At 34.8% G+C, this 22340-nt stretch overlaps 1 protein-coding gene across 7 annotated transcripts in view; it reads left to right on the top strand.

The window, feature by feature from the left end:
* The window catches only part of Mef2c (myocyte enhancer factor 2C), a 160394-nt gene that overhangs the window by 61325 nt on the left and 76729 nt on the right, over window positions 1-22340 (top strand). For all 7 annotated transcript variants that reach the window (XM_013015873.1, XM_013015878.1, XM_013015880.1 and 4 more), the window contains exon 3: window positions 13988-14191. In XM_013015873.1, the coding sequence (XP_012871327.1) occupies window positions 13988-14191 (204 nt within the window). The remainder of the gene's footprint in view (window positions 1-13987; window positions 14192-22340) is intronic.

Here is a 22340-nt window from a genome sequence, read left to right on the forward strand (position 1 = left end):
CCTTCGTTTCAAGAGAGATTTACCTTAAAAGGGAGTCCGAAAGATGGAAAGGAGAATGGGAGAGAGTAGAACTGGAACACAGAGAAGGCTTCAGAATTTAAAAAGGAGTTTAGTTGATGCAGAGATTGGTTTGTGGATAGGCAGGAATGATTACGTAGGACATGTGCAATGCAAGGTTTATGACCAAAATAGGGAACTGTAATTTCTAAATTCTAATCCCTAAATATATCCTGTATGGGACTTATTTTCAAGTGTGTGTTACTGATCAAGTTGTTTTTTCAATTATTCATCACCATTTGTATCACTTGTAGCTTCTAACTTACATTAATATTCAATTTCCAATTTCAATATCTGCTTCTCCTTTTTTTCTTTTGACCCTTTGCCTTCATCAATTAGGCAATCATGAATCTTATTTTCTTTTATCTGGTAACAATTTTAATTATGGGTGCCTGAAACAATCAGATTTTAAAATTTGTCCTCACATGACTATTTTTTAACAAAGAGAATACATTTAGAAGTATGTTATATAGAGAATAAAAATATATAAAAACTAAGTTCACTTAACCTATACCTGTTTACTTGTGTATTTATACTTACAGATTACAGTTTTCTAACTTAGAAAAAGATGAGAGATAAACCCATATTTGTTTGTGCAACTTGGTATAAAAATACATTGGAGGCTGGGCACTGGTGGCTCATACCTGTCATTCTAGCTAATCAGGAGGCTGAGATCTGAGGATCACAGTTCAAAGCCAGAAAAAGTTTGTGAGACTCTTATCTCCAATTAACGACTAGAAAACCAGAAGTGGCGCTGTGGCTTAATTGGTAGAGTGCTAGCCTTGAGCTGAAGAGAGGGACAGCACCCAGGCCCAGAGTTCAAGCCCTATGACCAACAAACCAAAAAAATAAAAAATAAAAATACATTTGAATATTTAACTATAAGAGGGTAAAAAAAAAAACAGGGAAAAAAAAACAGGGTCTAAAATAGTAAGTTAGGAAAAATATACTTAAATGCCTTAAATTTTCTTTTCTTCTATCAGGTTTAACACACAAATTGTTTCAGCCAACAAACAAAATCCTATGTAATTACCAGTGCAAGTGTTGGAGCATAAATTAAACACAATTAGTGACATTCTCCTGCTGTTAGAACAGGAGAAGCCCCTTATGACTGAGAAGAATTCAGAATTCTTAACAGTTAAATTTTCTTAACAGTTCTTCTAATGCTCCAGTCAATTTCTATTTAGCTCATAAAACATGAAATAAGCTATGGAGGAAAAAAGCAGGAAAAATGTGTTCAGTATACATGCAGCCTCTGCACTAAACTGGAAATTTATTCTTTACTTTTTGTTATTTACTCTTTACTTACTCTTATTTTCTATCAGTTCTAAAAATTTTAGCCAAAATTCTGAAGAGATTTTTAATATTACTTTTCTTCAAAGATACATCCGGAAGAGTAATAAATAATTATAATATAATAATTATACATTTGGGAATGACATCCAAATAAAAATGAAAGATAAACACAAAATTGTTGAAATGGATGTCAACCAATTGCTTGAGTTAATTTCTTGAGGAAGATGGCCCTTTAGTGATATATCTAAAGAGAGTTCCAGGATACAGAGCAAATGTGAAACAATTTTGCTATGTGCTGTAACAGCTCCCATGATCATCAGTTTTACTTTACACAGTTTTACAGAGATCCTTGTTGGATGAGGAACAGCTAGAAACTGTTTCAGACCTAGTTCATCTTTATGTCTTCTAACCCCAAACAAGCCTGCGCATAACTCATGATTAGTAGACTGCTTTTCTTAATGGGTTTTCTTAACATCTAGCTGCCTACACTTGTATTCGAAAATTATGTTCAATTCATTTTATCTCAGTAAAACTGGGGTGCATCATGACAACATATTAAAAGGTGCATACCTTATGCTTGAGTTGATGCTTTCTGGAAATGTCTAATTAAGGCTCCCTGTGCATAGAAGTTGAATTATTCTTTCATTAAACTTAAAATCACTAGGGGAAAATGCATTTTTTTCAGAAATGGAATTGCTGGTTATTGAAAAGACTGAAAAAGAAAAACAGAAAAAAATGGCATAAATTCTGCTTTTAGGATTAAGATGTATTGAACTTACATTAATTTGTTGATTGATAACTTTTTGTACAGTTAAATATAATAAAAATGGGCCTAGTGGTACTCGTGTCTCACACATGTAATCCTAGCTACACAGAAAATTGAGATCTGAGGATTATAGTTCAAAGCCAGCCTGGGCAGGAAAGTCTGTGAGACTCTTCCTCAAATTAACCACAAAAAGCCAGATGTGGCACTGTGGTTTAAGTGATATAGTGCCTAGCCATGAGCACAAAAGCTAAGGGATAGTTCCAGTTCCAGGCCCAGAATTTAAGCCCCAGGAGAATTTGGGGAGAGAGGGGTGTAGATTTTCCAAATCAAAGAACTCAGTAGCCAGAGTGTTCTTGTATGTGTTTAACAAGACATCAAGACATTCCCTGCTGCCTAGAAAATTGAAATTAATTCATAAATGGTCCGCTGAGTAAACGCTAATGCATGACACCCACCACACAGGTCTCCTAGAGTATGTGACATTTTATATTTATATCAGCTGGGTCAGTTCCTTTATTGTCAGAAAGATATTGTCCAAACTGCGGTCAGACTCATTCATTAGTTTTCCTTTGGTAGGAAACTGAAAAGAGGCCAAAGTTTTCACAAGGAAAGGAGTAAGTATTCTCTTGCATTCTGTTACTTTATGTAAGAAATAAGCTCTTCTTTCAAGTGTTTAGGATGTTTGATTGTTACATTTGTCCTTTGCATATCTAATATAATTTCTACTAAAAATTGTAGCAAAAAAAATTGGAGGCTTTTTACCCCCCCCCCTTAGACGTTTTGTGTAGAGAATAGACACAAAGTAGCCTTTTGCCTCTGAATACATGAGCATACTAGTCTGTTGCTCTAAGTCACATTTTGCTTTACAAATGCACTGACTATATGTGAAGATGTATTACTGAGAAACCAACACTAAAAATATTAACATCACAAATAGACCACATAAACATATAAAAGACATCTTAATTGTCTTAGAAGCCAAGCCTTTGTAGTCAAAACTTCCCTTAACATTATAATTCACCCATTTAAAATAAAGAACATTAAAAAATTATTAAGGCAAAAGTATGTCTAAATTTCATACCCCATTAAACTCTTCTTGAGGAAACTTTAGGAAAGTTATATTTTTTCTGAGAATGAGTTTGGCGAAATAAATAAATAAAAACATAATTAAATTGAAGTTGATTGTATTTCCCTAATTTGCGATGTGTATTTGTATTCCTCTGAAATACTCTGGACCATTAACAGGAATAAAAGAACCAATTTAAATGTTTGGAAATTTGACTTTTAATTTTGGATTGGAACAGTTCAGTTGAAGAAATCACTAACATTTAAATAACATTTCAACAAATGTAAGTGTTTGGAAACTGCAAGGGAGACAGCCTCCTGCCTTCTGTCTTGCAAGGATTGATTTGGAAGGCCCTGAGGGAGAAAATATTGGAGTTGAGAGGTAAAACTGAAGCCATTGTGGGAAGGAAGAAGTTAGACTCTTCCTGTTATGACAGGAAAACACAGACAAATGTGCTTCCTGAGCTTGGCTCAGCAGGGAATGAAGAATTCTTTGACCTTTACCTTAGGTACATTTTGGCTTTGTTGAACTAGTAAACATGTTTTTACCCCCAAAATATTAATCTGGTTTGTTTGATTCATCTCAGCTTCAAGTTACATATCTTATGCAGATAAGGCATAGAGAAGCAGAGGTATTTATTTTATGACTGCTTCTACAGATTGGAGTTAGAATGTAAATCAGCCCTTTTAACAAACCAAGCAAACCTGAACAGCACACAGAAAAAAGACTTAAAAACATATTGCGTTGTAGTCTTCTTTTTTTATTTTATTTTATTTTATTTTTATTTTTATTTTTTGTGAACATACTGTACAGAGGGGTTACAATTACATGGGCAAGATAATGAGTACATTTCTTATCACGCATTGCAGCCTCCTTCTTTGTTTACCCTTCACATCCCTTCCCAGTAGTCTTCTTTTTTTTAAAGTCAACACACTACTAGGCTTAAAAATGGACCACAACAAAATCTTTTACATCCTATAAATTTAATAATATTAAATTAACCTTCCCTTGCCCTATGTAGATGCATATATGTAGAATTAGTTGTTATAGATTTTGAAACCCAGGCTCTGTTGATGAACACTCAAATTCTTAAGATGCACTCAATAGTTGTGACCTAATCTAGTATCACTGATTTTTTTTCCCTCAAAGTAATGCATAATGCATAGGTTTAAATTTTTGTTTGGATTATGACTTAGAGTAAGGAGTTGCCAAAGCTCTAGATTCTATACTCTAAGCCATTTTGTTTTGCTTGTTTTATTGTGTTCAGCATTTTAGGAACTACTTCTTGAAAATGCTTTAGAAATTGCTTCTGTATTTCAGTGAAACATGGCTTGGTTTGCTTGGGGCTAATGAGGACAATGGTCTCCTTTGCAATAGAACACACTGCTGTCTCATCCTTGCAAGTTACGCTGGAGGCTTACAAGCACATGGTAGCAGTCTGTTTAAAAGAGTCCCTGACTGCTCTTTAAAGAGCCTTTCATTTACGATGGCAGGCCCCATCATTGTATAAAGGAGCACTTGTCTAGAACACAAGCCTGCAGTGGCATTGCTTCCTCCCACCGAGAGTAATCATCAAGCCTAAAACTTGCAAGGCTTCCTAATGACAGACTGAATTAAACAAAATAAAACTAAAGAGGAATACTTCAGAACAGTTGTGCCATTACTTACTGTCAAGAACAGGGGAGGGGGGAAGTGGAGCCTTTCGGAGGGCATTTCCTTTTTTTTCAATTAAAGATTGTCGTTACAGACTTTTGACTCCATCCCTAACCCTTTAAACACATGGGAAGACCTAGTGGATTATTACAGAGCACATTGTCTCCTGAACGGTCCGTCTTGTCACTCATTAGTCAATCAGCTTCCTCAGCTCGCCAGAATCAGATTATCTAGGCCGGGGAAGGGGAAACAAAAGGGCTAAAATGTTTCACAGAATGAGAATCATATTATTGTAGTAAGCATCACTTCATTTGGTGGGGGGAATGACAAAAATCTAAAAACACTGAAAACAGAATTAGGTGTATTACTTCCAAATGCATTCTAAAACAAGGAAATTGTTGTTGCTGTATGAGCTAATTCAATGGGCAGCAGCCTGGAAATACAGCTCAGTGGTATGGCACTTGACTCATGAAACCCTGGATTTGACTCCTCACTACTATAGAAAAAGAAAGGCATGGCAAGGAAGGGTAGGAAGAATAAGTAATGTTTTGCTCCTTGAGTACAACAATGTTTGATTAAGATTAAGGCCATATCTATTGGGATTGGCAAGACATATTTTAGACCACAGATAAAATTGGTGTTCCACCTCTTAGTTTCGTGTCTGACGTCCTCTAAATTGAGTCTTTATCTCTAGAGAAATGTAGGCAGCTACAGTCCAAAGACCTTTTACTTTTATTCGTTCAAATCTTCTTTCTGTAAGGTACAAGGTCTCCCATTGACTATGTGGAGGACAGTCCTTCTGAGCCAATATTACTGGGGCTGAGATTGGGAATGATCAAGTTGGGCAGGTATGCAGAGCAGAGACAGATCCTGAAACACTAGTAGATAAACCAATCTCTCCACCCTGTAGCACATGCTGCGAGATTTGTCCTCTGATTTTAGAATTTTTTATGTTGTCTGTGTAAAATTCAGAGGCCTATCTTTATTATTCTTTATGTAAGCAGATCTATATTTGCTGCCAACCAAAATGTTTCCTACTTTGTGAAATTTAAACATGTCCATAAATACAGACCTAGGATGTGATCCTGAGCTCATGCATATATTTTCACCAGCTTTAAGGGTATGACTTGACAGTAGCCACACAAAAGCAGCCCTGGGTTATTGTCAGAACCCAGAAACCAACTTACTCTAAGTTGAATGTTGTTCTGTCATGTTAACCTAGAAAACTACCCTTACATCAATTAATGATATGTATTACTCTTCTTTTACTCTGCTGAATCTTATTGTAACATCAGAAATGATGGTAGCTATTTGCCTGGGTCCAAGCTAGGCTGAACATCTCACCATGGAATGAAAAAGGACAAGGTTTTATGTCTAGTGTACCCAGAGATGAGCTTTTCTGTCTTAGATAAGACAATTTACTTTTTTTGCTTATGGTATCATATAAGAAATGAGGATGATAAAGTGTGCCAAATAATGCCTTCAAGAAGCTATTTTAAGTTTACACCAGTAGCTTATAGGTATAACTAGCTACTCAGGAAGCTGAGATCCAGAGGAGGACAGTTTGAAGCCAACTAGGCAAAAAAGTTTACTAGACTCCATCTCCAATTAACCAGCAAAAAGCAGGGCTGGAAGTGTGACTCAGTGGTAGCATGTGAGCTGAACCAGCAAGCTGAGTAAACAGAAGGGACAGAAGGCCTTGAGTTCCAACCCCACTACTGCAAGAAGGAGAAGAAGAAGGAGAAGGAGAAGAAGAAGAAGAAGAGAAGGAAGAGGAGGGAGCGGGGAGGGAAGAGGAGGAAGAACAAGAAGAGGAAGAGAAGGATGAAAAGAAGTAGGAGGAGGAGTACTTAACATTATTTTGAGCATACACCAAAAAAATACATTTTTTGGCATCAGTCCTGGGGCTTGAATTCAGGGCCTTAGCACTAGGCCCCTGTCCTTAAGCTGTTGTGCTCAAGTCTAACACTCTACCACTTGAGCCACGGCTCCACTTCCAGTACTTTTCTTCTCCTTTCCTTTTTTTTTTTTATTCTTTTGGTTTTTAATCGGTGAGAAACTCAAACTTTCCTTCTGAGGCTGGCTTCAAACCATGATTCTCAGATGTTAGCCTTCTGAGGATTACAGGCTTGAGCCATTGGTGCCTAGCTGAAATTTATTTTTAAGTACTCCTTTTGAATTACAAAGAAAGAAAAGCTACCTAAGTTTCCATCTCTCCAGTCATCTATTCATTCAACAGCTATCTAGCCAAATATCTGTCTTTGGATTTTAGATCATAAGAATGGGCAGGAAGGCCTATGTTAAGAGGGCATTCTAATGTAGACATAATAAATAATAATAACACAAGAATAACCAATTAGAGCAGCATTGGAAAGGTACTACTTGCTTGTCTCTAGTGTTTCACAGTCAACTTGTACTTGTCATAAATTAATTAACTCTCATAAATTCATAAGTGCCTATTATTTCCCTTAAATTTTTTCTGGTTTTGTTCCTATATTACATTGGCAGAAAGGATGCATATATATTTCTTTCAAAATATCTTAGGGCATGGAGATGTAGTTCAGTAGTAAAGCACTTGCTTAGTATGTGAAAAACCTGGAGTTTTTGATCCCTATCATCATACAAAAGAAAAAAAATAGGAAAAATTTTAAGTGTGAATTTCCTGCCTTGTCAATGTAGACAATTACTTCTTGGTGCATTTTCAGCGAATTGTGTGATCCTGACTCCTCACATTTTGTGTCTCTTCTAACTATAAAACAGAAAGCTTTATTTCTAGGAAAATGAAATTCTATGTGATATTTATCATGTGTTAAAAGGATTTAGTAAATAAAACCATAAAGACTTCCTATAGAGTGAAATTTCAGTTGTAGATTGCGCTGAACAATATTTCCAGTCAACCCTATGTTCCCATTTAGCCAGAAGCCTACATGCCCTTGGCATATACTCTGCCCATCTAAAAATTAGAGTAAATATTGCAGCCATTTTCCTTCTTAGTTCAGAAAGAGCTTCTGCCCAAGCCTTATTCTCTAGCTGTACTTCTCCACACTTGAGAAGGAGGTCAATGAGACTATGTCCATTGTTGGAAGATCTCATCACTAAATTTTCCTTTATTTTGAAGTCCTTATGATTTTCAACAACGCTTTCTAATTTTATTCTCTAGAACAAAACCAAGTAACTTGTTTGCTGTCTCACATGGCCACAATGCTTCCGACTTGGAAAGTGATAAGGATATGTAACTTTTAACTTTTGGAGAAGTACAAGAATTAAGAATATTCCAGATTCCCTATATGACTCCTCATGAAAAATAGTTATAAGACATTGGACCCATTTGCTTCCCATCCTATAGAAGGTCTACATTTGTCATCAACTTCTATTTTTTGTATTTTTTAACAACTTCTTAAAATTTTCAACACTGTCTTGAGTCTCCAAAGTTTATTCTGACCAACAGAAAAATCAGAAGGGTACTTAATTTTCACTAGGGAATGCTATAACTATCCATCTTTCTCCCAAATCAGCTAATTTTGCTTCATCCTGAACTTGCCATTGTTAATATATGCATATGTGTGGAGGGGGGGGATGAATCCAAACTTCAAAATTACCTATGTTTAGTTCATCTTGTTGTCACCCAGTTTTCTAAAATCTACAGAGAGCTGTGGATATGACCTATCACCTATTTGTCACCTGTCACCCAGATTTATGTTGTATGCATATCTTATAAACATCCTTCAGCATTCTCATCTGAGCTAGTGATAAATGTTGGCTGACACAGGAAAGTTATTGAACTTTAATGATTCTTTACCAGAGACTTTCCCTTAAACATTTATTAGCTAACGCAGCTAAATATACTTCTTCAGTTATGTTGGAATCAGCTAGATTTTTACAAGTCATCTCAAATAGACCATATTGTGCATGAGAATTTTTTCAGATATTTCGTCAAGTATATATGCTGTATAAGTCAAAACTTTTCATAAAGTTTTTGCCGATGAACTGTCATTTTAAGTCCTTCATTCTCTTCTTTCTCTTTATATCCTATAATTGCACAGCTAAATTTTTATTTTCGGACTTTCTGATACTTGAGGATGAATCATCTAGGCAAGAAATTTTAAAAATTCTCATTGGATTGTTTCAATAACATTTCCTTGAAGTCTGCAAATACATTTAAATTCTGTGTGTTCTCTACTTTCTCTTTTAAAAATTCCAAGTTAAATAATTATTTTCTCTGAAGATTCATGTCACTAACATGTAAAATTCTTCCATAAACTTAATATATCCATATTTATGGGTGGAGAATATATTATTTTTGAGAGGTTGTCTAAATAGACAAGTAAAGGAAATATATACACTCAACAGATAATTGTATCAAGACAATCACATTTAAAAACAGAAATTTCTCAGCTGGGTCCCCGTACCTCATGCCTGTAATCTTAGCTACTCAGGTGGCTGAGATCTGAGGATCACCATTCAAAGCCAGCCCAGGCAAGAAAGTCCATGAGACTCTTGTGTCCAATTAACTACCAGAAAACCAGAAGTTGATGCTGTGGCTCAAGTGATAGAGTGCTAACCTTGAGCTGAAGAGCTCAGGGACAGAGCCCAGGACCAGAGTTCAAGCCCCACAACCGACAAACAAACAAAAAAACCACAGAAATTTCTGTAATGTACTATGTTGTCATTTGATTATTTCATTCAGCAAATGGAATGATCACCTAATAATGTCTACTGGTTGATCCATGTGAAGCCTGAGCTGAGATCTTTAGGAACCCAAATGCCAGAGGAGAGACAGATTCATAAACAATCAACTCTAGAATAAGTCTAATAGAATGGCTTGTAAAAGTACCAGAGGAATCAGGTGTGGTGGCACAGGCCTGTAATACTGTAACACTAGCACTTGAAAGGCTGAAGCAAGAAGATAAGAAGTTTGAGGCCAGCCTGGGCTACGTAGCAAGACCAATCCCAGAAAAAAGAAGAGTGCTATAATTTTTTAATTTGGATATGACAGTGAAATTGGCAAATTGGCATTTAAGTAAGCTTTGCTTTATGATTGGAGCTTATCTGTGGCCATGTGGAAATGGAGGAGGTATATTATTATAGCCAACCTTCACCAAGTACAAGGTAATAAGTTACCAGTAGGCTAGATTTTAATTTCATATTCATCTTGTGTTAACATTTGTTGTTGCTTTTCTTAGTCTAGTGTAAAACTTGATCTGCAAACAAAAGTTGAATTCACTCAACTCTAGATAAAAATACAATTTGACATCATTAAATATGACCAAAAATATCTCTCTATTGGTTTAGCAATATAATTTGTTGCAAATAAAGAAAATTCCTTTTAAGTATTAAAGAATTAAGTGACTTTCTTCTCTGGCCAAAAGGAAATGACATGAACAAACTACACATTATTTTCTAGAATAGAACACATATGTCTGACATGGAGAACATTCAATAAATATAGCTCAATATAATATTTGGTGCGTAGAAAGTGCTTACTAAAAGTTGGCTGAACTATTTGTATGCTCTTGTGAACAGCCTTTCCTAATTTCTTTAAAATTGAATATATGAGCTATATAGAGTGAAAATTAATTTTCTCGACTTAAAATTCTAGTTCTAGTTTCTGATTCATACCTCCTCATACTGTCTAGAGCCATTGTGAGCATTAGATGTGTGATGTCTGCCTATACACTAGAAACTAAAACCTGAAGTTCCTATAAAGCTTAATACTGAAGCCTATTCTCACAACATGATTGTTGTTTTTAGAACTTTTAAAAGATGCATCAAGCAATTGAAACATAAAATGGTCAAAGTTTATAGAGTGGTTTTGCTTGCTAAGCATATATACTTACTAAATCTCTTTAATTCTGAAAACTAGATATTGAAATACAGAACCTAAATGATAATTGGCTTTATTATTTTCTTGATGTACCTTGGTTGATGTAAACACTGTGAAAACAGCATCTCTTTGCCTAGCTACAATTTAAAGAATAAAATTGCTTTTAGTATCACCTAAGGTTCAATATATGCTACTGAAATAGAAATATGGACTTGTCCCCATTACAAACTATTGTCAAGTTATGAAAAATGTAATCATTACAATACATTATTATATTTAAGTATAAAAGCTCTGAACTGCAATCTCTGTCATTGAGTGGCATATTTTAAATGGAAAGTAATAGCCCAGATCTCTTTAGAAAGCTTAATACTTAAAAACAATTTTATCTAATGATGAACAATGAGAAAAGGCTTTATAAAATACATTTTGAGCATGTTATGAAGAATATGAACATAATACAGAATTAAATTTAGAGCAATTAAGAGTAGATTTTGAAGATATTTTCTTAAATGCTTTAATATTGGCATTTTCACTTCAGTTTGCAGTTTTAATGAAAGGAAGCTATATGCACTGACTTTCTTGACAGGTATTATTAAATAGGTATGCATTATCCAGCAACCAATTTGGTTACACAGAAGTTGAGGAGCATCTAAGACTAAACAAATCATAATTTTAGTGATACTTCTGTACTGAAATGTGCTCTTTGATGGTGAGTGTTGCAATGTTCTAAATTCTGAGGTTTCAGTACAACAGAAACTATATTGTATTGAGACAACAGTTTGTGGTCATGAAGTATGATTAAAAGTGGTTTCAGATATGAAGTATTTTATATCAGTCTTGTTTGTTTTAAACATTCCTTGTAGCCTGTTTCACAAAATAAAATACTAGTATGCAGGTATAATTTGGTGTCTAAGATGCCTCACAAAGAAATATCAAAAGACATTTTGCATAGATTTGTGTAATTAATGATTGTGTTTCCTTACTGACTCCAATAATGTATTTTCCAGGCTTCTCTCAACATTAAACATAACTCATCCAAATGAACCAGAAGAAATGCTTCTAAAGTAGCTTAATAATCAGATAAGGAAACAAAATGCTAGTTGTATTTTATCAGAAGCACTTAAAAAACAATAAAAATAAAATAGAGGGAAAACTTTACTCAAATTGAAATTTAAATATCATAGCTAAGTAGATATTTACTAGCTGATGTGGCATGGTTATAACTACCATAAGTGTTTCATATTCAATTGGATGGTCAACAGAGATAGTTCAGCTTTATCTTTTCATCAGGAATAACAATGCCCTCAGTCTTTATGAGTAGGCTCTTCAAAACAACAAGATATATATTTTATTAGTTCTCTTTTTCTTATCATGTCAACCAAGAAATGTATAGGAACTAAGATTTATAGAGCATTTACTCTAAGAACTATACTTAATACTATACATAGTCTGACAAACCTAATAGTAGGTGTTATTTTATGTACAAATTGTAAAAAAAAATCATAGACAAAATTTGTCAGGTAATTGGTAAAAAAAATTCATGAAAAAGTTGTCACATAACTTTATATAAAATATAGCATTTTTGTATTTCTAAAGAGTTGACTCAGTAAGTATTCCCTATTAAGATGTTTATACACATTTTTTTTATTCTGAGCCAATGTATGTTTATGTTCTGGGCATTGGAGAATGCAGGAATGAGCAACACAAAAATGGTGTGTATCTTGTGGACTTTGAACTATAGTAGAACAGACACACACTATCCAAATGTCATCACACAAGAAATAACACAAATATAAAATGTGACTGATTTTGTTAAAGGAAAATGGTGAATAATTAACAGTAGGAAAAAACTGAGCTGGCCTTTGCATCATGGATCAGATTTGAAGGTGAGGGAAAAACTTAGTTAACTAATCTCTGCTGAAGACTATCTAGATGACGTTAGTAAGCTATATACCTCAAAAAAATATAATGGAAGAAATATAGTAAGCACTTCTCAGATACATAGCAAAGAAACAAATGGTCCTGTCAACAGCAGGATTGAGAAGCCAGTTAAGTAAAGTTTTAAAGGTTTCTCAGCCTTTGATATACCAGTGTGCCTCATTTCCCAAACCTATTGTGTCATTTAACTTTTCTATAAAGGAGTATTTTATAGGAATGATATTCTCTATAATAAACCAGTGGGAAACAGCGGACTATATACAGGCTTATAATTAAGAACGGTCACACCATTTTGGTGGGTAGGCAGGAATGACAGCTGAAGTTTTAATATGAGAAGGCTGAAATAGGATGAGTGAAATATATGCATTTGCATTTGGTAGGATTGTCAGGTAAGAAGCATGCAATGCTAGGGAATGAGAGTTGTTGGAGACAGCTGTTGGAGACAGCTCAAGAGGAGAAAGACAGTGCATGAGTAAGGTTTTTCAGATTGAGAGAAACTAAGGAGGAATGAATCCAAGCTGGGAGATCAGCTAGGACAGGAACCTGCTAGGCTGTCCAACGGTGAAGTGATAAAGACATGAATGATTGAGCTGCCTGGAAAATAGTTAAGTGTGAACCTGGGAAATACTTGGAGAGAAGGAATTATGTGGGTCTGTATTATAGATTAGATTAAAAGAAAAAAATCAGAGATAACAATAGCTTTTGGCCTGAGAAAGGAAGAAAAATAGACAGAGGAATGATATCCAAAACCTAACTGTATTATAGCTAAAACACTTTCAACGCCTTGCTAGATTTCTAGAAAACAAAGCAGAACATTGTCTAAGAATACATAATACCACTGAAACATTTCAAATATTTTTAATTAAGTGGCATGAGACGAAACAATTTCAAGGTGATTTTTAATTCAGATGTAAAATGCTCCGTTCATAATATCACACTCAGTCTTCAAGTGCCCAAACACCAAGCTTTAAATTTATAATTGGAAAAGATGTTAACCATAATGAAATTAAATTTTCTAGATCTCAGATTATTCAGAGAAACATGAGCAATTTTCCAATCACCTTCCTTAAAATGCCCTATATTTAATCTTGCATTTACAATCTCACATTCTTCAACCAACTAGGAATCAATCACATGCTTTCAACTCTTAGGCAGAAACTGGTTTTAGATTTATTTTGCTTTCTTTCCAATTGTGTTAGTACTGAAGGCTCTGACAAGTGCATACTATTGTTTAACAAAAGAAAAGAAATACTGTAAAGATTCTCATACACACATGCACACACACATACGCATGCACACATACACACACACTTGCACATGCATAAATGTTTTTCTTAGTAACAGAAGAAGAAAGGAAACAACACTTTGTCTGCTTTCTCTTTTCCAGGTGACATTTACAAAGAGGAAATTTGGGTTGATGAAGAAGGCTTACGAGCTGAGTGTGCTGTGCGACTGTGAGATTGCACTGATCATCTTCAACAGCACCAACAAGCTGTTCCAGTACGCCAGCACGGACATGGATAAGGTGCTGCTCAAGTACACGGAGTACAACGAGCCGCACGAGAGCCGGACAAACTCAGACATCGTGGAGGTGAGAGACTAAATCTGGTGAAGGCTAGGCCTTTGTGGAGCCTGGGATTGTGTGGGACCTCCCTCATCACACTCATGCATGCCTTCTTTTCCCTAAAATGTTCATGATCCCATAGATATACCCAAGAATTTCACCTAGAACAACACTTTACCTTTTCTCTCCTCCCCTTAAAATGCATGCAAAATGGCAAAATGACAGCAACAATGTACGATCTGGTGCTTGCTGGAAATCTATCTCTGGAGTTAAATGAATTGTTGCCTAATCATTGGTGATCACTGTCCACCACTGTGTATCAGGATACCAGATTTGGGAATGTAGTTACAAGACACTTCATCCACATTTTAAACTAGCATGTACTTAAGTTTTATTTTAAGGAAATAGTAGTTTCCCCATATAGTCAAAGAAAAGAAGCATTTAAAAATGAACTCACTCCAACTTTACATTTTCAGTTTTTTCCTTTTTTTTCTTACTGTTCTAACTCAGTCTTTTAAATGTATTTGGGCCAGGAAAGTGAAATCAATTATTCTCCTAATTTTTTCCCTAAAATTATATCATTTTATTAATACTAAAAACTATTCATATACTTCTAATCAGAAATAGATTGAAAATGTATTCTTATATGTTAGTTCGGTATTTTATCCAAATCAGATTTTTTTTTGAAAAAAAACTGTCTTATTGCAACAAAAATAGGGTAAGCATTATGGGAAAACTCAAAAGTGTTTGAGATTGATTGGCCAAAGTTACCTGCCATACAATTTTGAACTTTTGAACACTTTCAACATGAATCTATTTAAATGTTATTGCCTACAGCATCCTTCATGAACAATGACGATAAACTAAAAAGGAAGAAGTATAATGAGAATGGTTTTTTCCATCTGCCAGTTTTTCTCACCTTTTGTCTACTCTTGGTGCCTTAATTTATTCCTGCTTTTCCAAAATTAAAAGAATTGTTTCCAAAGTATGTACTTACTGTCTATTTGACAGAGTACTGCTATTGCTTAGACTGGTTCCATATTATGAAGAAAATCTACTACTAATTCTGTTCTAATGACTATTTCTCCCATATCCATCTCCCTTTTATGTTTACCTGTTATGATTGCCCAAGACCAGTTCCTACTGCTTTGCTTTTTATTTGAAAGGATTTTGTTTGAGCTGATCAACTTTTAAATTTTATTTATTTACCTGCCTAATAAGGCCAAGCAAATAATTTCAGTGAAATAATTCAGTATGTGCCTAAGATACTATACATGATTTTAATTTTTCATTGAGTGATGATTTCAGTTGTGGAGTTGCTTAAGTTTAAAATTTAAGATAAAACAAGATTCAAAAGTAAAATTTACCTACCTTCTAGAGAGCTTTTCATTCATAGGCACATATAAAGGTGGGAAGATGTAAGAAATATGAAGGTGCACAGAGCTAGTTGTTTGGCAAGCCTCTTAAGAACTGCTGTGGATAAGTATTTATGTATACTCATATATGTTACCACGCTCTCCAAACGAAGTTTCCATTATACTCAACACTGTACTAAAATCATTATAACATAATTTTCAGGGTAATGAATGAATGTTAGTTAGAATTTGTTATTGGGTTTGAGCTATTCCAATTAATAGCATATAAAATGCATGAGAAGCCGATTGAATCAATTGGAAAATGTGCTTGCTTGTAAGACTTGCTTTCATGAGCTTATAATCTAGAAAATTCATCTGCTAAGGATTTTGCTCAGGAGCATACCACACAATTTAAAAGTGACTTAATAAAGCTTCACATATTGTCTGAGATACAAATTTTCTGGACAGATGGATATCTGAAAGTGAAACTTCTTTAAAGGCCTTAAAGGAGTACTGGCTAAAGAGCTAGAGGCCTTTCCCTTTAATCTGTCTTGCTGTTTGTAGTATCATGTTATGTGACACATTGGTAATTTCTTTGGGCTGAAGTTTTCTCATCTCAAAATGACCGAAACTGGAAATTGTAGCTCAGTGGTAGAAATCCTTCCTTAAAAAAAAGAAAGAAAGAAAGAAATCTTTCCTGTTTGTTTTCTAGCCCTAACTAAATAAAAGCACTTAATTTGAAAATCCTTTGCAACATTTTAATTTTGAAAAGCAGCATTTTTAAAAAGAGAGTAAAGCAGTGACTCCATTTTCCTTTATTTGACAACCATGGATTAAATCTCTGAATCCCTCAAAACAACATTTTGGCACTCCTGGGCCAAATCTAAAGATTCTATGGCTCAATTCTTTGGATGAATATGACATATAAATCGAACATGCTATGAGTTTGCCCTGCTCACCTACTTGAATAATATGTTCTTCAAGGATTTGGCCTTTCCACATTTTAGTAATGACACAGATGATGGAGAAAAATGTAAAGTGGTGCCTTTAAGCTTAATAAAATGTTTTATCACTCTTATTCACATTGATTATTTTTTAAAGAACTGATCACTTAGATAAGGAACTTAAGATTCTTGGTGGGAAGTGGCCATTTGGTTGTAAAACGGCTTTTTATAATAAATTCTTAAGCTTTTCACAAATATATAAATTCTAATCAAAGCAAAGAACCTATGGTCATCAGTGATGAGAGCTATACATTTCAGAATGCATCTAACATAAGGTTGAAAGTAAACATAGTTGACTACTTCTGGGTACATTTTTAAATCCTATTTATTTTAATTTAATGGACTAACTTGAACTGAGTAAGTTTAATGAGCAGGGTAATATGTGTCAGGAAGGATCATTAGTTTTATCTTTCCCATTTGGACTGTTACCTCTCTCCCTTAACCTTGGAAAATCAGTTTACTTGCAAGGAAATAAATAGTGGAAGATAGAAGCAATATGATTCCTAGCATAGGGACTGAAATACTAATTTCTGGGCCATAGCAGAATAGTGTCATTGGGTCACAGGAAATTGTGCAATGCGTGGGTGTTGAAAAAGATTCCTCCTCTTAGCAAAAAAGCTCTGCGTAATTATCATGTCTTTGCTTGATAATTAGCATTACTGTTACAATGGCACAAAGACTCACAAAGGCATAATAGACAGACAGAGATAGTTTTTTTGTTATTGTATTATAATTCAGCTTGAATATCTGTTTAGATACAATGTATAAATATGCCAGATTTAGTAAATGTGTTAAATTTTTAATCCATTGGTTTAAAAAAACAAAAACAGTTATTGTATTAAAGGCATTTCCTTTTTATTTAACTCTAATACATGGACTGGTTATTTTCTCAAAATGCTCACTTTATGAGGTTGTTAGATTTCAGTATAGGTCCTACTGGAATGAAGGTCCTGCTGGCAGAATCACTTAAAACTCATTAGGTCCACTCCTTGTTATCAGAGCCACCTAGGAGAAGAAAAGAGGAGTTTCTGATGGGCTCCATTTCTGGAAATGGGGTTTTTGAGCACATCAAGATGACTGGAAGAACCCAGACCCGATACATCTTCACTCATAAGCTTACATACACACACACACACACACACACACACACACACACACACACACTGTGCGAGGGTGAGCTGTTGAAATGACACTGTGGTTTAAAAAATTCAACATAACTCTCACACAGGTCTGTGCTCTGCCTAGGGCACTCTATATAATCCTTAGAATGACAGAGGTCTTAGGCAGGTTACTCTTATAACCAGGACCTATTTTAAGTATGAAGATAAGATGCCAGTATCATTTAGCACCTGACTAGCAAGGAGTTCCTCGCCCTTCAGTCAATGGGTCTGTGAGCTGCTCACCTAGTCTGATCCAAGAGTCCAGTAATTCTTTATGGAAGGAGAGCAAAACACTGGTCTCTCATTGCTCCTTCTCCATGGGAAATGGAAGATGAATGTAACACAGGCAAAAGAAATCTGCTATTCACAACTGTCTCCATAGAAGCTTTTTGGCTTTTAGATGCAAGAATGTGTGCCTGTGCAAGTGTATGTGAGTATATAAGAGAGAGAGGACTGAAAGAAATGGAGAGAGAAGGAATAGAGGAAGAGGGAGAGAGATGATGATTACATGGAATTTTATTTTGTCACCTCTCTTCAGGTTTAGAGGCATCTGCAAACAGTTGCTTCTCATAAAGACTTCCTTGCACAGAAGTAGTTAAGGTCTTAATTGTGATTGAACTGGCCTTAATAGCTTACATAACCTTAATTGGAAGATAACTAACCTTGAGCTGTTTGGTGATGATTGTTGTCAGTTTTGTTCAAAAGCAACGCAACACATCAAACTTTTACGCAAATTCAATATTACAAAATTGGAGCATACATGGGAAATACTGAAATGCACCAATTTTGCTCGGGCTTTCATTATAACTAAGCCGATAATTTCTAATTTTATAATTATATAACTATGCAGAATTGAATTCATTTATATGTGCTATATAGATGCATATTTTACATAGTCTTTAAGAGAAAAGGCACACTTGCTTATTTGTTTGGTCCTTCGGGAATTTTCCTCCTTTCAATCATTCACTGAACAAAGATTGCTCAAATTCCTTCCGTGTACTACATGCCTGGATCTGGAGTAGAATTATAACCAAAGTACCTCAAGGTCTGTCTGTCCTTATAATGGCTCACAAGACCACACATGATCTAACCCCTGAGATTCTCCTCACTTTTTCCAATTTTCTAGATAACCTCCCCCTTCTACTTTATCCTATACTTGAGATTTCTATCCTCCAGTCTCTTTAAACAAACCCTGAATGCTTTGCCTTCATATTTTTCTTTTACAAGATCTGTTTAGTTTTTACTTATCCTTGATTAAAGTCAAGACCCAATTTATACCCTGAGGAAGTCATTCATGAAGTCTTCATAACTAATGTTAAGAGTTTTCCCCATATTTGAGTCATAACGGCTTCTACTTTTGCCATCAGAGCACTGTTGATATTGTGACCTCTTGTACACTTGCTTTTAACTCCTGAATGCCAGGATCTGTGCATATTTTACTCATCATCTCATTCCCCAGTGCTTATTGTGAGATGTTTAGTAAAGAGATCTAACCCACTTACTGTCTCATAGCATAATATTTAGAGTAAGAAAAAGAAGTTTCATAGTACCCGTGGAATAGTCGATTAAAATTGGATAGGATTTGCTTGGCAAATCTCTATCAAATAACACTTTTTCTAGATCTATTATCTCTGATGTCATAGTCACTAGCTACACATGACTATCCATGTTTAAATGAAGTAAAAATAAGTAAAAATGTACAATTCAGCTCCTCTCAGCACTGGCAACAGTTCAAGTGTTCAGAAGTCCCACAGTGTTGAACGGGTAGGTAAGACCCTTCACCAAAGATCTGTGAGATGTCTCTAAGTCTACACTGAAATGTGAAGAGGAGGCATTTAAACTAATTATGTTCTCAAATGGATACCAAGATTAACTCTTCGAAGTACCTTCATATAACTCTCTAATATAGAACATCAGGGAGTATGTTTCAGAAGTGAAGAAATTTACAGCTTTACAATTCTAGACTAGAGAAACCAGTTTGGAACTTAATATTTGAAGTAAAACTAAAAATATGTCTTATCCCTAATCCAGTAAACCACAGGGTCAATCAGTAAAGCCACTGTCTACTGAGACAACACCTGCAGGTGTGCTGACAAGGTTCCCTAGGTCATGTGTGCTCTGTTGCTGTTGTGTAAACAGAAAGACGATACATAGTTCATGTTACTATTTTAAGTTTACTGGAAGAAACAGTAACTTTACAATTTGATAACTTAATTTTTCCAGGAAAAAAAGAATAGTCTTCTTTATGATAGAATTTAGAGAAATTATATTCTTCAAGCATAATACTAGTCCTACTTAGGCTTAGTAGAAAAATATTCTTATGGCTAATTGCTCATTAAGACTACCCTGGCCTCTGTTAAATAATCAAAGATACAGTTGATTTTCAATAGATAATTTAAAAATAACATAATATCAAAATATGCAATAAATAGTTAAACCTTGCTGCAAAGACAAGGGTGAAAAAAGAGGAAAATTTCTGCCTATTTTTCTATCTTTGTTCATGTATCTTTAACATACTTCCACTAATACTGATAAGCCATATTTATATTTGTTCCCAGTCTGAAAGAACAAATGAGACTAAATTTTTTTAATGTATTCATGCTTAATTTTTAAATACTAATGGTTTTTATGCATCAAATTTGAGTTCCTATTTAATTTGCATATGTTTTGTAAACATAAAAAGCTATTTCACATTTCATTTATTAAGAAAACAATCATTGTTGAACAAATAATAATGTGTATGTGAGATGACTTAAGTTTTATACACAAAGCAATAAAAGCAAATTTCCTCTCATCTCTGCAACTGCATACTTCAGTGGATCATAGATATTAGTACTAACACAGAGTCAAATAATTTGTTCAGAAAAAGCACTAGTTTTCAGAATATCAGCAATTTAAGGGTAATTTCATTTTCTTACATCTATTAATCATTACTAATTTGTCATTCTTACTATTTTATATAAGCCTTCTTGAACTACAGCAAACCAAAGCCCTTTTCTTTTTTCCCTAATACTTTAAAGGAAAATGATAAAAATAGTTAGACTAGAACAGAATTGTCCATTTTAAATCATATTAATAGATTTCATGAAACTTTGAACTTCGTGGGCAGCAATAGCACCTAGGTAAACCTAAGTCTAGTTTTAAAAGGTATTTAATGAAACGTAAAATAGTAAAACTTCTTTAGTTCCTCAGGATTTGTTCCTAAATTTATAGTAAAATATTCAGAAATGAAAATTTCAAAATAATTCTGAGTCCGGCCTAACGTCTGAATAAAACATGAAGGCCCTTCTCGTCAAAAATGCTGTTTTAATAACTTCACTCTCTTGCTTGTGTTTTGATTCTTTTTTTTTCTTTGAACTCAGAGCCTAGGCACTTTCCCTGAGTCCCTTTTCCCAAGATTAGCGATCTACCACTTGAGTCACAGCTCCACTTCTGGATTTTTTCTTTATGTAGTGGAGAGAAGACTCTCACAGACTTTCCTGCCTAAGTTGGTTTCATGCCTCAGAACTCAGCCTCCTACGTAGCTATGATTACAGGAGTGAGCCACTGCTGCTGAGCTGTTTTGGTTCATTTTTTCAATTTCAAGTCTCCCTTCTCTGAAAGAAGATAACTATGGCAGACTATAGACATTCGATTTATATCAACTTATTGATCATTTACAATTTTTTTCAAGGAAATCAAACATGTTCAATAATAAAAGTGAAATTTTTTGAGGTGAATTAAATGTTGTTGCTATATCAGAAAAAAGAAAAAGAAATTTACAAGGCACAGAAAGCAACCCAGTAGAGCCAGACACCAGTATTTGATGCCTGTAATCCTATCTACCCAGGAGACTGAGATCTGAGAACCATGGTTCAAAGTCAGTCCAGGCAGATTAATTCAAGAGACTCTTATCTCCAGTTAACCAGAAAAATGCTGGACTTGGGAGTATGACTAAATGGAAAAACATCAGCCTTGATGAGATGTACAAGTCGTTATGTTGAAAAATGAACTTTACAACTTTGGCGGGGGTGGGGGGAATGGGAAGGGATAGGAAGGGAAAACAAAGGAGGAGGCAAAAATGCTTGATAAGAAATGTACTCATTATCTTGTCCATGTAATTGTAACTCCTCTGTATGGTATTTTCATCATTTAAAAAAAAAGCACCCTAGGCTCAAGCACAGTACTGGCATATAAAAAGAATATGAAAGTGGAGAAAGATTAAACAAGAAATAGAAGAACGAGAAGAAAGAGAGAGGGAGAAAGAAAAGAAGAGAGAGAGAGGGAGAGAGAGAAGGGTAAGGCAGAAATGAAGGAAAGAGGAAGGAAAGAAAAAAGAGAGAAGAAGAAGAAACAGGAGAAATAGTTTATAGAGTTACTGGAAAGGAAAGGACTTCCAAACAAAAGAACTTTGATTCCTGTGGAAGAAAGAAGTAGTCTATGAGTATGTTAGCCAGGATTTGGAAAGAGGAATCAGTGGGTCATAATGCCTTTGGCCTAGTCTGAATCACTAGGGATATTTTCTTAAAAGGCTAAATCCAAAGAGTCTGGGACCAAATGCAGGATTATGTATTCTTGGCAAGCATCCAGCTGATGCTGATCTGTAAACTCAACTTCAAGTAGCAAAGAATTGTTTTCACTTTTTCACTATATGGTTCGGTTAGCATAGGGTTTAGAA

Source organism: Dipodomys ordii, unplaced genomic scaffold (assembly GCF_000151885.1).
Source record: "Dipodomys ordii isolate 6190 unplaced genomic scaffold, Dord_2.0 Scaffold28, whole genome shotgun sequence".
NCBI lineage: Eukaryota > Metazoa > Chordata > Mammalia > Rodentia > Heteromyidae > Dipodomys > Dipodomys ordii.